Here is a 17731-nt window from a genome sequence, read left to right as displayed (position 1 = left end):
GTAAAGGTAGCAGATCTATCTTATCAAGACTAAAGCCAAAAGCTGCCAATCTCTACCATTTATACCATCTCCTAGTGTTAAGAAATAATATGAATGCTTTAAAGTATAACAAATCTCAGCATAGATACTAGACAATAGAAATGATGCAAATTCTTATGATACGTACAAGGAATCAGTTGAAAAATATTTTCAGGTAAACTGCAGATGCTGGATTACTTTGGTGCGTGGAAGGTGAGCGATACTCCCTGCCAATCATTTGCTTGTGAGCCCAGTAGTGAGTAAAGCTCCATCCTAGGTGATATGCATCAGCATTCCAGAGAACATTATACAGCTTATTCTTCCAGTAAGAAAGCCAGAAACTCTTGGCACCATGAGAATGAACACAAAACTGAGACACTTCATGGACAAATACTTGCAAACTCCCTAAAACCATCCTAAGCAGCGTAGGTTACTTTTGCACCACAGACAAATGCAGGCAGCCTGAGGAAACAGCATTCTGCATTCCCAAGACACTTCCATTAAGAAATATAAACACACTGAGCAGCAAACAATTATTTTGAATTATTTTTAAAAGTCTAGTAAGACAGACTGAATGTCTAGATATCAAAACTGCAGTCATACAGATTCTGTTTATGTTGTCCATCCAATGGAAATAAGATATTTAACATTCCTCTATGAATATAAGCATCATCAAATACGGTAGGTTTCTTAAGACAAATACTGTGCCACTGTTTTCCCCACCACAGCTTCACTACCTACCTTCGAGTACATTTTGCTATCAGCACAACTAGGAAGTACAAGAAAGAATCTCTCCCAAAGGACAACCTTGCTTCACCCACAGAACTAAAAGCAGTGTTCCTGGAACATTTCCGCCCAGGCACTCTTTATCCACACAATGGAAAAAAAAAAAGCCACCCTTTGCCACATTTTACAGTAAGCAAATCAATAATCCAAGGAAAGAAAAAAAGCAGCAACTTTCATAGACTACACTCACTGTACGTAGTAAATCGTCATTTTCAAGGCACCAGGTGCGCAATAAAGGAGACAGGTTAAAGGAAACAAAAAACATTTGGTTACTTCTTGCCCAGTGAATATTACAAAAGTTGTGCAATTTGCAAGAGGTATTTGTTAGGAACAGCTACTCTAAGACATAGTATCAGTCACTTACCTTGTAGAAGGGCTCCATTTCTCTTGAAGAAGGTGCTTCCTGGCCAAATGGGTGGACCTGATGTGCTAAAGGAAATAAGAAATACGTGTAAAGAAAATTTCATTTACATTAAACAATTATGAGTTACTATTTGCATTAGTTCTGTTTTGGTTTTAAAGATAATGTAACATTCAAGCTAACGTAACCCTTCAAGCAAGTGTCTAAAATTTCACATTAAAAATAGGTTAATTTGATTCAAGATTCACTTTCTCTTCACAAGGAAAAACCTCCTCAGCAAAGCACACACCCACACTCTCTTAAGAGGAAGAAAGAAAAAAGCAATTTGGAATTAAAAAAAAAATCAGTGTCAAAAATATTTACTGAATTCACAGTACAGCAAAATACATGCCTTTTCTCAAAGCCATCTGCTAAAAAACCAAATGCTTTATGGCTTTTACTCAGCCATAACACCACGCTACCCCCAAACACAGTAACCCAGAAAAGCCTTGGCCAGACAGTGGCTGGTTTCTGTGCTCCCACCAGAGCTCTTCGCCCACCAAACCCCCGCAGACACCACGGTCACCTCGATGCACGGGAACACACATAGCGCAGCGAGCTGTCCCACCGGCGTTCATGAGGCCTGGCCTTTGCCACCTGTGCGTGCTTGGTGGCTGTGATGGTTCCTCTGAGACCCCTGGTGGGGTGGTGGCCACGGTGTGAGCGCCCGTCTGCCCCAAAGCCCTTCCCTGAGCTCAGGCCATCACCAGGTCCCTCTTTCCCTTGGCATCCTGCTCACACAGAGTCTGCCCGAAGACAGTGGCCCCTGAGAGGCCTCTCCTGTGAGAGCCGTGGCTGAAGGAGTAGAACATGTTCAAACATAGGAAAGGGAAGAGGAGGGAACAGTGGTACGATCCTCTAAACCTTGTTTCCTCTGCTGTTGCCTCTGAGCAGCCCGCGGTGCTGTGGAGCACCCACTCCTATGCCGGCAGCGCTGGCAGGCTGAGCGGAGGGGAGGTGGTGTGGAAGCGCCTCATGGCCTCCCGCACCTTCCCCTCCCACGCCGCAGCACCCACACCACCACGGCTGTATCTGTTGGCAGAAGGACACATCTTCATAGAATAACAGAATCATTTTGGTTGGAAGAGACCCTTACGATCATCAAGCCAACTATAACCTAACTCTGGCACTAAACTATGTCCCTAAGAGCCTCATCTATGTGTCTTTTAAACACCTCCTGGGATGGTGACTCAACCACTTCCCTGGGTAGCCTGTTCCAACGCCTGACAACCATTTCCATGAAAAAACGTTTCCCAATATCCAATCTAAACCTCCCCTGGCACAACTAGAGGCCATTTCCTTTCATCCCGTCACTTGCTACTCGGGAGAAAAGACCAACACCCTCCATGCTACAGCCTCCTTTCAGGTAGCTGGAGAGAGCAACAAGGTCTCCCCTCAGCCTCCTTTTCTGCAGGCTAAAGAACCCCAGTTCCCTCAGGCGCTCCCAATAACACTTGTGCTTCCCCTGCACACAAAAGCTGACCTTGCCCTTTCCTCAGCAGCACAGGTGACTGTTGCCCAGCACAGCTCTTCCTCCCCAGAGCAAGACGGCTGCCGCCGCCACCACAGCTCCTGGTCCATCCTCCCCAGGAGAGGCCCTGCCCGCAGAACATCACTGGTCACATCCTCGGGCCCAGGCGCTACATGTATTTTAAAAGCACAGTACCTATTTCCTAAGGGAAATAATTAAAAACATGGAAAAGATTTGTCGCACTGCTGTCAAAGCAGGTGGAAGCAACAGATTGCCAGAAGGTTGTCCCTGTAGTCATGAAACAGGTTTCAAAGTCCCCTAAAACCTAAAGACAATCATAGGTATTTTAATATACTAAGGTTTTATTGAAATTAGTATCACAAAACTATTCTATATAGATATATATAATTGCCCTAAGCCCAAATTCAAGCACAAGTTAAAGGCAAAGCACTAAATATCCTTCCATAAGATTACTGTAAGGCACTCTGACTTTTTAAGGTAACCCACCTGCTTTTTTGGATGCAAATTGTGAACCAAGCCCCACATGCCATTTTGGTTCAAAGTTACTTTTGTCTCCTCTTGAGCTGACTACCACTACACAAAATGCGATGAAATGGAAAACAGATGTTGTCTATTATATTGACAGCATAGCAAAGTTCTGATAAAATGACATATATAAAAACCACACTGCTTTCACAATTATTCTGCAGAGACTCTTGTGTAAAAACTTCACTATGTTAAAATATAGACTGTATAAGGATCCAAAGCAATTAAATGAGTAAGAAAAGCCTTGGGATACTCCTGAACAAAAAGGGGAGTTGAGAAAGAGACCAAAATGACCACAAAGAAGTTAAGTAGTCTACATTCATAAGCACTGGAGTGTGTGTTGCACTCAACAGGGCTTAACGTAACCAATTGTTTGCATTCCCTATAGTAAGTGCCAGCTCTTCAAGTGTAGCTCCTCAACTCACAGGCAGGTCAAGAGCTGTTGAGGGCCTTCACGCTCCTGCAGGACAGGCTCACAGTTCTGGAGTGCATCAGAGTCCACGGTAATCTCTGGGACTCGACCCATCAAGCTACAAGAGGAAAGCCATAGCGCAGTCTTCATACCATACAAATTTGTCACAGAAATCAGAAACCACAGTACGGCAACTATATACCTCTCAAAAGCCCAAGGACAAAAATGGTGACATTCTGAAATTTAGCCACAGAAAAAATTTACTGTCACACTGCTGTACGCCTGTACATGAGTGGAAGAGGGTTAAATAAAGGAGAGGGGAAAGTGTATATATTTGAATAGACAAAATGTCTCCACCAGAAAAACAAAGCCAAAGTGATTTATCTTATTTTCCAACTTGAAAAAAAGGCCCAAGGCTCTCATAAAAACCTCTGTCTAATTCAGCACAAACCCACATGAACTGAGAAAATTAACTGTGCCTTCCCAGGGAAAGAAGCTAAAGAATTCAAGCATATAAATAATGTACCAGAGCAACTGGTCAAGCCTTTCAAACAACAAACTTCTGTGTTTGCAGGGCTTTGCTGAAACTTAGCTATGCATGATCTGTGTCAGATAAATTATCTTTCTGTTTGCAAACTTTTACACGTGAAGTCTCAGATGGCATTAATTATTTAAACATATTTCAAGTTAAGAAGTGACGGGGTTAAACTCTCACTTTAAAGTGTTTAAAAGATGCTGCTTCTCTGTTCCAGACTAAGAAACCGTTTGAAGAAGTTTATTCTGCTAAAGACCACCGACTAAAAAAAACAACAATTGGTCCATTCCAGGTGTTTTTTCAAATGAACAATTTCTTCAGTTTAGTCCATAATCTACTGGAGAAGAGTGGCTGGTCCTCCTATAGGACTACCAGCATATTCTGTATTTAGGCAAAATAAAAAATGCAAAATCTGTTTTTAGAATTTTCTTTTGTAATCAATATGTGCTGTAAGATGAATATTTATGCAGTTAGTATTATTGATGGCAGAGTTTTTCCCCAAACTTATTAACTAAACACACTGACCAAAGTAATATTTAATTTCTAATAAATCCCCACACAGCTAGTAGAAGAAAAGCAGTAACTAGTTTGAACTCTTTTATCAGTGTGAAGAAAGAAACTTGTGGCCTAATCCATTTTCCTTGTGTGCAGGTTCAGACCCATTTAACTCCCAGCAGCAGATGAGCACAGGGCGTTTGCGGGAGGAGACAGACTCGGACCACTCCTAAAGAGCTGAGAATTCAAACAAGCATCTTGCAAGAACATGAATTAGTATAGTTTATGGATAAGATGACATGTGAAAAGCCAACAGTTCCCTGTCAAAGACCACTGGTTTGATTTGCAGAAAGTACTGTCGGTTCAAGCATAACCCTAGCCAAAGGGATATCCAGGCTGCAACAGTATTTGTAGCAAATACACAGAACAGCATCCAGGGGCGTATGTTCACGTCTGTTCAGTGCAGAATCCTCCTCTCTCTGAGGCACAGTCCGTGTCACTGTGGCATCCGTGCACTGCCACAGGGACCAAATGAAGTATTCACACACTTGCTGAAAAACAGCAGCTGCGGGAACCGACAAGTGACAGTGTTTAACTCGTCAGCATCTGCTTGTGTGAAATGAGATACCTGGAACTGGGAATCACCCCGATCAAACCCAACCCTTCCCGGGCGTTTGCTATCGACTTTTAATGACAACTGGGACTCAATTTCCACTCAAGGCAAACGATGAACTGTTTTTACTCTGATGACACAACCAGTAGGAAGCTCCGTCATGTCGCAGGGCCCTGGGCACGGGAAGCTGCCTGACTGCGAGCCAGCAGGAATTTCTCTGAGGGAAGGCTTTTCCATAGGAAAATGTTGCTTTACTGAAACCTAAAACATTCCATGGGAATGTGTTGATTTGGATACCGCTCATGCTGGAAACCAGGCTGATGTGAAGGCTGGCTGGCCAGCCAGTGAGGGTTCATGGCAGCCAGCCAGCCCAACCAGAAGCTCCCAGGGCACATAGAAGCAACAACATGCGTGAGCCCCCCGTCCCCGATTAATTGTTTACACCAAAACATATGCCACACATTTATAAAAATCTTTAAAAGGTGCATAGGCTTCAAGAAACTCAAAAAGTAAATATAAATCCTTTGTCTTCTGGAATTCACATTAGATCAAGGAGACTGCAATTCTTTAAGTCAAGCACTAAAAAAAAAGCCAGGGTATGAATTCTCTCTCACATTGCTGTATTTCACAACTATGCCAAAAACTCTCACAGGCCTCTTTGTCAGAGAGGCATGATTAATAGGTCTTAAAAACCCAAACAACTGAAAACTCAAAACAAATTTAATTGTGTGGGACTACACGCCACAATTAAAGAATGATAAAAACACGGAAGGCAATAAATATAGGCCAATGACTGCGTTACCAAGTATGTCCAGAGGGTAAGGAGGAGGACAGAGGAAGGGGGGGAAAACAAACAAACAATGCACAGTTCAATGGCCCCTGAAGCTGAGAGCTATTGGCCCGGGGAAGTAAGGCTCAGTGGGGAGGCAGGGAAGATGCTCCATGTTCACCTCAGCCCAGCACAGCCAAGAGGCGCTGGGCACAGCTGCTGGGGCACAGCTGGTGCCAAAGCACACCCGCAGGGATGCCCAGAGGGCAGGGCAGGACAGCTCCGTGCCAGCCCTAAGCTAACAAGCTGTTGCACACAATATGCCCAACACAGAGCCTGCAGAAAGCAAACAGCTGCTAGACCACAAACTGGCTGCAGCGACACATAGGATCCTCTCTCCAGCCCTTACCAGTGGCAAAAATGATTGACTGAGGTGCCTCAACATCTAGCTCAGCCCACAGATTCTGTAAAAAGGTGTGGCAGGAGAAAATATAACTCCTCCTCTCCTAACAAGCTCAGTTAAGTTCCCAGTGCTGCATAACAGGTGGATGGGAGAGCACCCAGTTCACTGTGACCACCAGCCTTTGCCCCAGGGTGGACAGCAGTGATCAGGACAGCAATATAATGGACAATTCCTAGAGGCAGAAGCTGCAGCTGCCAGATGAAGGGAATGAAGGCATCGTTGTACCTGCACTGCAAGTAGTGCATTACCAACCATCCACAGTGCAAACCGTTGCAAGTCTCACCTACACTTCCAACAAATAGTGAACTGAAGGAAATGTCAAGGACACTGACCTTGGAAACAACAAACCAATTTGTTGAAGAGTAACCAACAGAGTATCTTGCAGGTATATAAACCCACCTCTGAAAGCTTCTGAAAAGCAACTAAAACACAATTATTCTTATGATCAAGTTGCTAACAACAGATGCAGATGCCTCTACCTGGCTGGAGCCCATGAAACCCTGTATCTAGTGGCAGCAGGAATGATACATTCCTGACAAGCACATTCAGCTCCAGATGCAAGCTGGACTCAGACTGTTAACCATAAGGTATACAAATGGATGACCAGCTAAGCTGGAAGATCATAATTTTTACTGTTCCTTGAGAAGTAAGTTTTGGATGGACTTGTAACTGAGAAAAAAACTTAAAGTAGTATACTTTTGTTGGAATACAGCATCCTTTGATGCTGGAAGATGAATAGTACTTCCTTACGGCAGTCACCCTGCACAAGGCATGAGAAACATTCACGACCACGGTGATGATCAGCCCTCTTGGCTGCACAATCGCAGTCTGCAGAGCGGCTGTCAGACCGCACGGGAGGAGGCCCCTCGGTCCAAACCACACCACCATGAACCTGCAGAGTGAAAAGGGACAGACGGCATCTCACTCTGGTTGAGGACTCCTCTAAATGCTTGTCAGCTCTTCGCTGCTTGCACCAGGGAGCTCAGATCCCTCTACTGCCATATCAGCTTTGTTTTCTACACTCACCTTTAATGCCATTACTGGATGCGGGCTAATAACACTACTTCATGGCAAAGAGAGGTTAATGCTCTATATCTGGGTACATAACCGTAGTTGTATTAAAGAATATATTACTCCCGTTATAAATTTTGAGCAATATAGACACATTTAGATACGGCTGCACCTCTAACACACGCATTTTGTTAACAAGGAAAAAAAGAATTGATAATCCCTGCCAGCAGCTTGCTGGCAGTTAATATCACAATTAGTGATCACCTAGCAACAGTCAAGCAAGCTTCCTCTCCAATCAAAGGGAAAAACCTCGCTAACCCCGGCTAATGACAACACATGAAAATATCTGGAAGGTAGGTGTTAAGGTATTTCCTGATTTTAATGAAAACTGATTACTTTAGAGATTTTAAATCTATAAATGCATTACTCTATCTTCTCGAATTTTCCATAACTGACAAAACATTATTCTTAAAGAGATTTATGAATTCACAATACTAATTTTTAATTTATGAAGGCTGATCTAATATTCTGGTAATGCTTCTCCTTCCTCTGCAGTTCCCTCTTTTATTGCCTCTTGGTATCTCTCACTTACTGCGACATGTGGATGGAGACTTTAAGCTCCTCGATGGAGTCTTTCTTGGTTTCTCTAGGGTGTCTAACACATTTTCAAGCGAATAACAAAATTCTGAGCTCTTGCGCACTCTTAAATGAGTTTTCTGTATGACACGACTGCCAGAGGCATTACATCTAAATTTTTATTAAAGACAGAAGAAAAGTTGTTTAAGAAAGCTATTCACAAAACACTTAAAAATAAAATGTAATGTTACTTTTTGAAGGATGAAGCAGAAAGTTGGCCAAATCTTTACATCTCCAAATAGCCAAAGCCATTCTTCTCTTGCCACCATCTCCACTTAAAATAAATAATTAAGCAAGAAAACAAAGAGAAAGAAAGAAAAAATAAGATAAAAAGAGCTTCTCAAATTTCCAGAATTAGGGATAAAAAGGGTAATTCCTAATTTCGAGTAAAACATGGTGATATGTCTTTAAGAGCCCACGAACAACACTGCTGTGGTGTTCAAAAGGCCCCTCTCACTGCTGACACGATCTATGAAGCCTTCTTGTCCCCTTGGTGGGACTCTGTAGCCCCCAGCCAGAATTTTAGTCTTTGCCAAGAGCTGGGTATGTATTTACAGACAGCAATGGAGGATTTATTCTTTAAATTTAAAAAAAAAAAAAAAAATTTCTAATAATTCTAGAGAGTTGTTTTAAAGGAGATGGCAATTTGAGGTATGCCAGCCACAGTGTAAAATGCAAATTCCTCACTAATCCATGTTTACATATTTTAACAGATTTATTGTGAACACTGACAGAGAAGAAAGTCCTGATCTATTTGAAAATTCATGGTGAGACAACTGTCCCACGTTACTTTTAATTAAAAAAGATATGTCTCCGTTGGGAATGGGGAGACGCTGGCTATCAGCCTCCAATTCTAATTCTGCCTCTACTACTGAATCACACCATGACTCCAGGCAAGTAATTTCATCCTTTCTGTCTCAGATTTCTTTTTTCTTCTTCTCTGTTAAAAACAGGAATGTCATAGTCTATGTATCTCTGGGAGGAATAAAGAATTGTTAAGTAACAACAAAATAGGCAAGGGAATAGTCTTTTGAAGTGCATGTAGTTAAAGAAGGAACAGCACAGCTCACTCCTAGGCCATGGGCTGTTATTTGTTCCTGCTTCCCCTACGTGAAGTAAGAAAAAACACTGCAGGTTACTTCACATGCTGAAAGTGCTATGTTTCTCCTTATTTCACAACTTCTGTTAAATAGCTCCTAGACCGTCTATCACTGGATGGAAAAACTGGTGGTTATCAGGCTGGGGAAACTTGAGAGTTATCTAAACCTGTTCACTGCTACCGAGCGTGTCTGTGCCAGCTCATGCAGGCACCGCAGGTGAGTCCCCTGAATCCCAGATGAAGTGAAGGTCCCATTTATAGACATCCACAGCCTCATCCACAGGGAACTGTGGCCTCTTTGGGGCTGCAGCAGCATCAAACGCTGACCTGGCCAGTGGGGAGAGGTTGGATTCTCTTCTACTAAATCAGAAATGGAGCACTCCAGTTTTCTGACCACAGCTTTCATTTACTGCAAAACAAGTCAGGGAGAAGAAGAGGTTCATTTCTGTTTTGGTTTTACTGGATTAGAATTGCACTGCAAGAAAAACAAAAAAAATCTTTCATCTCAGATTCTAGAAAATAAATGAGTCCTAGGAATTGCCTATACCTAGGCTCACCTTCATTTTCAACTTGCTGTAAAGAGTCTGCGTTGAAAGTTAATGCCACAATGCAAAGCTCTAAGAGAACTCCAGGCTGACCACCTGAGCAACTGAGCTGCAGTGAAACCGCAGAGCTGCCAGCCAGGCAGGATACTGGAAGGCTCTACTCAAACAAGCATTACTCCCAAACTGAAACTGATTAAATTTTTATAAAGCCCAAGGTCACCCAACTGACTTCTGTTACCTAGTCCTGAATTGCCTGTTCATTATTTTTGCAAAACTTCAAACAGCATTGCTGGTAGACCTGCCTGGATTTCATGGATACTTCCTACGTGAGGCTCCCACTCAGATTTCCAACCACATCTTAACCATGACCTGTCAGTCAGCTGGACTCAAGATTACCAACAGCTTGTCACCCATTAGTGAGAATACCCTGCTTGTTAATTTTAAAGACACCAATGTACCTTGAACATGCACAAAGTTAGAAACATGTGCATATGCAAAAGGACAAACCTGATAACCAAAGAAACAGAAATAGGAAGAGAGACCTTTAAAGTCCTGTCCCCCTCACGCATAACCCCCCTCAGCTCATGTCGCTTGCTGAAATTCTCATTTATCTGCTATGGTGAGATTCCCCATTTCACCAATTTAAGTACTAAGGAAACTCAAAACTAAGCGTGACTCGCAGGCTGCCGCCAGTACGAACTCCCCCTCCACCACTTGCTCAAAGCCAAGGAGCTTTACCAGCTGAAATTTTCCATACTTGGTCTTTCTCATTAATCTTGAATGAATGTGGTTCAGATGATTCAGAACTAATCTGGCTTCTAGAATTACAGAAGCAGAGGACAAAACGAATGTTTAACCTCTCCCCTGGAACATTTAACCTCTCCCAGATGCTGAGGGTATTTTCCCTGGGAAGTCTAATGTGCTTACAGGCTCTGCAGCACTGCTACAGAGGAGCACGCAGGGATTTGCCGCCGCTGGGCCATACACCAAAGTGTCTGATGCGCATGTCAGAAAGTTACATCAAAGCAGAAAACATGACAATAAGAATAATAACAACAAAACACCAGTCAAGTACTCACACATTTGGAAAGCTCCAATTACGTTTTTTGATTAATGTCAATTCTACCTCTTCACGTGTATCTACTACACAAGTGCTGTACTCAGCGGTCACACTCCTGCACCCCAGAAGAGCAGTGCCTGAGGATCATACGGCACAGCGCGCAACACGCTCAAAAGGTGAATGACAGGCCGTTCGTGAGTGCTTCTATCACCAACACAAAAGTTTAATGCATAAATATCAAGTCACCCCTTTTTAGAAACAAGCTGCTAAGGCATAAAAAAAATTAGTATCAAAATTTTTCAGCTTTCACTTATTCATATTCCTGTGATTACTCAGTCTGAAGCACTCAGGGCTGCATTTTAGGGATGGGGGAGGGACAGACCAACAGACACATCAAACTACAGCACCTAACACTGGGTTGTTTCACCTTGCAGTCTGGGTCTACAGATGTAACGAAAGAGGGAAGTGAATACAGTATTTTTTGCATTCAGAGGCATTGCAGAGACATCACCTAGATCAACCCCCCCACCCACAGAGTTAGAGATACCATTTCCATTCACAGAAAGGAAAACATACACACAGAGATAACAATGTACCTCCAAAAGCCCCAGTAAACTGCAGCAGACCAGGCGGGGCCCCTGCACACCCCACCATCGTGTCAGGGCTCCTCATCGCTGCCATCACACCTACAAGAGTTCTGTGCTTCTCCTAAATGCCCCCCAAATCCCTCAGGCTGGATGCCAAGCAAATAAAAAGAAGAATTGTAATATGCCCTCCACTATACTGTAAATTTAAAGCAAACAGCACAAGTTTGACTAAATTCTATCCTATCAGCCCAATTCAGTCAGAAGAAGATAGGAATTTTCCATTTATATCAGAAAAGTCTTCAACTCAACAAAGCCTCAAATTCAAGAGGCAGAGCAGATGCAACCTCACAGGTATTTACACTGCCTAAGTATCCTCCCTCTTTACAGCCTCTGCCAAAATGAAGAAGACCCACTAAACTGTGGTTGGGGACTATATGTGACCTGTACTTCTCTGGTCTCCAGAGCAAGAGCACTCCTAGTTATTTTTACAGTAGCAATAACCACAGCACACAACTCCCGACAACTTCTACTTAACATTTTCAAAGCAGAGCTATGGAATAATGAATTTCACACATTCTGCAAGTCTAACTGTAAACAAGTTTTTGGAGGACTTCATTTTCACTCATTTTTAAATTATCTTTAGCACCTTTCATCTTAACAGAAAAAACCACCTCCCACCTGTAATGAGAAATAAGATTCAGCGTGCATCTTTATCTCTAATCCTTGTCTCTCCAAACAGCTGTTCAGCCTGTTGAGAATACTAACATTGTACTTGATAACATTCTAATAAATTTCTCAAGTTACCACATCACCTGCACGAATGAACTCACCAAGGAAAAGAGAAGCCAACCTTCACATAAGCCATAGCAAGAAGTCATCTCTCTACTTTAAGCCAGCAATTCTTCATACAACTGACGAAGCTGCATCTCTACCAAGACAGAGACTACTTTTCCAGAAACCGTCCTACAACATAGTTCTTTCAGCTAATTTTGGCTTTCCCAGTGGAATCCATGGTCTAGTCTATGTTGCCCTCCATTTGCTGCTTCTCCTCAGCTGTTTGTGCAGAAACTGGACATGACTCAGTAAGATGGGGCCTAAACACGGCTTTTCACCCTGGGATATGCAGCAGAAACCAGAGGTGTAGAAATAAAGGCTTTATGAAGAAAGGTGAAGGTGGGCAGGTAGTTGCTTTTGCAATGAGATAACTAGTTTATGTATCTCTGCTTTATCCACTGTGATTTCATGTGGGCAAGGTTGAAAAAAATTGTTACAAACACAAAAAAGTCCCCCAGAGTTGCAAATGCCTAAGTTTGCTGTTTCTGCATGCTATATCTAAACGGCAGTTTGGTAACTTTGCGCCAAAGGACAAAGCTACAGAAACAGTCTAGGCCATTCACTGTCTCTTGATAAAGCTCAAGAAAGTTAAAGAATAAAAGCCAACACGACAATCCAGCAACCCTCTGTGCTCCTCGCCAAACAGCTTTGGTATAGCAGCCAGTGGAGGAGACTGCAGGCTCCCTCCTTGATGAACCAAGAGGCTCTGGGAGGTCCATCTGCTGGTAGCCAACCTCAAAAATTGAGGCATTTCGCTAACAAAGAGCACACTCTTTCCAAACACCAAAAGGGGCTTCTAAGTGTGGGCACAGTTATCTGTCAGATACTGTGTAATTCTCCTTCAGTTGAATCTATGTCTGCCGTGTGGTTGCAAAAAATCCTCATTAGTATTAACTAGCAAAAATATGTTCATGAGTGTATGTGTACTCTCACTCTCTCTCTGTAATTAATCCCTGGAGTAAAGCTGTTCCCTGGATCACCTCAAATAGAGAAAATCAATGAATTAGATTACAGGAAACAATTAATTATCGTTCACTGATGTTTAGAAAGAGACACTGACACCCTGACATCCCCAGACAGATTTTGTGCCCTCGAAAGCATCAGATCACAGAAAGTAGCAAACTATGCTTTTCAAACATTGGATGACCTCAAACTTACTCATTCTAGCGAAATGATACTAATCAGTCATAAAATGAACAGGACATAACCTTTTAAACATTAAAGAGGTAATTAATTTATAGGGCATCCGTTTCCTACAACCAATTAAACAGAAATATTTTCTTCACGTGTTTTTGTGACTTCCGACAAATCAGGGCAGTGAGAATGGAACAAATGACTTTGCCACACCATTTCAGTTAATTCTCATGTTAGTGGTTTCATTCATAGTCAAGTCTCTTTTTTCAGTGTCATATAGAGTGCATCACCAAATTTTCCTGCCAATGCACACTGTAAGTAAACAGGCATAAACTGGAAAGCAGCGAGCCCAGACATATGCAGCACGGAACCATCCGGAGAGCTGCCTCTGCTGGATGAGCAACCACCACTGCAGCGCTCAGCTCAACTGGAACATGCTGGACCACCTCTTTAGAAATGCCTGGGCCTAAATTTTACATCACAGAGACACATGACTTGAAGCAAAGCAGGACTTTGATGGTATCAGCAGAAACCGTTGTCATCTCAGTGCACTCTTTACCCTTTTCAAACCATTTTTCTGACCTACAGAGAGGACTTGCTGTTCTGTTGTCATTGTCAACCTCTGCCTAAACTGTCTCGTCCTCCACGTTACCCCCTTTGCTGAATCCCTTCTGGGCTTTATTATTGTCTTTATTCTATTTCAAAAAGTTTATGGCTATTTAATAGAGCTTTTAGCACCTCAGCATGGGACAACTTCACAAGTCTTATTAAGCCGTTTAGATGAGCGCCACGGACAGGACAAGAGCTTGTGTTTCTTCACCAATTCCCCTCTTCCCTGTTTGTGTGGACACAAACTGGTGGGTTCATCTCTTAGTCTCTCATTCCCACTTTTCTTGGAGGGACTCTAGAACAGCTTATGAAGGTTAGAAAGCAGCAAGTCCGATTCAGTAGATTATATGAAAGCATCATAATGGAACAAAAACCAAAACAGACAAAAATTTAGCACTTAGCAAGTGCTTTAGATGGGAATTAAAACGTGTTTACGAACAAGTCCAAAGAGAATAGCAGCTCCAAGAACAGAGTGTAGAATGTCCTATTTTAATGTCTTTGTCCAGAGAAAAAAAAGGCACCCTCTATTAAAAGAGAGGTTTCCTCAAATGGTATATTCCCCTTACAACCTCATCTTGCCCATTATTCATGCTACATGAGCCTGAACAGCAAGATGATGCTCACCAACCTCCCAGTGCCACAACAGAAGACAACTACAAGCACAACTACTGCCTGTGAAAGCAGATTGAACACGGGCTTGTGTGAAACACCGTGGCAAGGGAAATGAAGAACACGCAGAACCCACTACTTCAAGAAATTCCTCTAAGCTCGTGGGCAAACAGAAAGCAGGGCTCTTGAGCCTGACTACATAGGTGTTTCACACTGAGAATTTCCACCGAAAAAGGAAAGAAAGAAAGAAAGGAAGAAAAAAAAAATTGGTACCGGGTACGTTTATGATCCCTCCACACCTTTTGAATTTATGTCACCCCCAAAAAAAACACTTCCCTCTTGGGAAGGGCAGAAAAAGTCACCATTTCATGTAGTCTTGCAGTTGTTAATGTACTGAAGAAAAATATTTCCTATTAAATCCACAATGTGTGCATGTCTCTTCTGTAATTCTCCCTATGAAATCCTCTTTCTGGAGGGGGAAAAGCCTCTTCTGCCGTCTCCAAGCAAGCTCCAGTCTTCAGCCCCAGACACGCTTTCTGTTACACGAGTGTGTATTATGGTCTCCTCAACAGGGCAGCAAGGCTCAGTGCCCACTTCCCTCCCGGAGGAAGAGAAGGACACACACCACCATGGCACTGACAGGAGACGCTGCTTTTAACTGAGATAGGAACTGCCTGATTTGCATCCCTGAGCAGGCCAACAAACAAAAACCGGCACTGAATTCATCTGCAGGATGGGTGGTGAAAGGGTGACTCCGCTGCCAGCCTCATAGTAACCACGAAGAAAAAAGTTTTGCCAAAGCAAAAAAAGAGAGTTCAATCTGCCTCCTTTCCTTGGCTTCCCTTTTAAAGAATACAAATCAGCTTCCTGAAAGACAACAGGCCTTTTGATGAGGCAGTAGCTTTCCTCCCTGTTTTTGTTTGTTTGTTGAAAACACTTTGATTTTGCAGGAAGCACTAACAAATGCAACTGGGGATCAGCTTTGTTAAAGAACCTTAAAAAGCAACAGGACACACATCTCCCACTTCAGCCACTGAACTGGATTGTCTCACTTTCTCGAGCAAAACTGCTGAATTATTTCCCTAACAAAAGAAAGGCGCTTTTAGGCCCTATAATCTCATTTCAAATCCTTTTACCCACTCTCTACTCTTTTTGGCCTTGCAATTGCAATCCTCTTTCAGGACTAATCTCAGGACTAATTGGTGCCAGCACTCCAGTTTCCCTCGCGGTTTCTTCCCCCTCCCTCTTGCATTGTTCAGGTGCTGAAAAGGATGGCGGGCCAGGGTTCAGCACCCCTATAATGAGTCTGTTCCTACAGAGTAACTGTTAATAATTAGCAGGAAGCATTTTGTCTTTAAACTGCACAGCATGAGCAGCGAGATTTCGTGGAGCCAAAGCGTCGCTTCACTGTTGCTCAAGGAGTTCCAAAAGTTTGCAGGCGATCTGCAGGCTGGGCAGGCGAAGGGCTGGACAGCGAGCAGGACACCGAGCCCACACCCAGGTGTGCAGGGCGGTCAGCAGGGCGCCAAGCCCCACAGCTGGGTGTGCACGGCAGTCAGCAGGGTGCCGAGCCCCACAGCTGGGTGTGCAGGGCAGTGAGCAGGGCACCAAGCCCCACAGCTAGGTGTGCAGGGTGGTGAGCAGGGTGCCGAGCCCCACAGCCGGGTGCGCAGGGTGCACAGGCAGTGCTGGCGGTTGCAGGAGCCCCACTGGCAGCGGGACGGAGGAGGGAAGCAGGGGAGCACCCTGACACCTCAGCTCCAGCACTGTGGCAACGCCACCACCACAGAACGCGTCAACGTGACAGGACCAAATCGGTGTGGTGAAAAGACAGCCTTTGTTTAAGAAATATTCCAGAATACAATTCCCTGAAGAATAACGAGCAAAGAGGAGATTTAAGAAAGCCTGCTACTTTTCAGCTAATGAGTGTATTTGCAGGTAGTGCCAAAAAGGAACAATTACTTCTCTTACTGAGGGTCTATCAGTGTTGACCATTTCCCAGACAGACTTGGAAGCAGAATTAAGTTTTTGTGTAATTGGAAACTTCAATCCGGTGAGTGCACTAAAACAAAACCACAAAAAAAAAAAGCTATTTCCAATGGATGTTCCAGCAAACTGAAGGCTGACCTTGAGCTTTGATTCAGGCAAAATAATGCTAAGCTTCAGAAGTTTTTCAGGCTGGTAGGACTGCATCACCAAGAGTCCACAGAACACTTTGACACTTAGATACATTAGTACATTGTCTTCTACTGTCTTGAAGCTGAAGAACAGCACAAGAAACTACATCTCGTGAGATATCCATTGCTTCTATCATATCCCCAAGCAGTGTTCTGGAGTATAAATGCAATTTGAACTACATCCATGGCCTCAATCCACTATTGCACACCTTTAGATATCACAACCAGATATCTTATGAAGAATACGTTAGCATTAAAAAAGGGATAAGATGCAACTCTCCTGAAAGATCAACTTATCTTGTGGAGCATCAACAAAAGACAGGTTGTCTGGTGCTGAGACTCCTACAGAAGCCAGTGCACAAGACACAAGGTCTCACCTGATTTAGGGAATCTACTATTAATGCAAAGAGGCAACACCAAAAGTCTGTGTGTAAAAAGGCATACTCTGGCACGCTCAACCAGCACCTGACTATCACTGCAGAAGAAAAAACACTGTCTCTTAGTGCAAGTACCCTCTAGAAATGGTGTAGATATGTAACAGCCACACAGCAAGAACCTGTCATTTATCTCTGGTCACAGAAATCAACAGCAGGTTTGAAAACAGAGCTGAAATCACTGATGATTTTTCTTTGTTTGCAACATAGCTCAAGATCAGGCAGTGTCTTGGTGGTTTGCGAATTAAGATAGGTAATAAGTATGCTTAGCTCTGTGCATATTACTGTCCTCCGAATGTTAGGTTCCCCCGACCACACTAAAGCCACCCATGGTGCGACATTTCACTGAAGGAATCATGTTACAGAACATCAGCTGGAACAAGTGCATTTAAATTGTCCATCTCTTGAAAACGCAGTTTGCAAACCTTGTGCTCGGGATCCATCGCTTATTTCTGTTTGCCTTTGCGTCAGTAATTTCAGACAGAGAA

The 17731-nt window shown here is 43.2% G+C and overlaps 1 protein-coding gene across 10 annotated transcripts in view; it reads right to left on the bottom strand.

Moving 5' to 3' along the window:
- The window catches only part of FOXN3 (forkhead box N3), a 211420-nt gene that overhangs the window by 74645 nt on the left and 119044 nt on the right, over positions 1–17731 (bottom strand). For all 10 annotated transcript variants that reach the window (XM_065063701.1, XM_065063706.1, XM_065063710.1 and 7 more), the window contains one exon: positions 1169–1233. In XM_065063701.1, the coding sequence (XP_064919773.1) occupies positions 1169–1233 (65 nt within the window). The remainder of the gene's footprint in view (positions 1–1168; positions 1234–17731) is intronic.

The sequence above is a fragment of the Columba livia genome, chromosome 5, assembly GCF_036013475.1.
Source record: "Columba livia isolate bColLiv1 breed racing homer chromosome 5, bColLiv1.pat.W.v2, whole genome shotgun sequence".
Lineage (NCBI taxonomy): Eukaryota > Metazoa > Chordata > Aves > Columbiformes > Columbidae > Columba > Columba livia.
This window is presented reverse-complemented; position numbering and strand designations above follow the sequence as displayed.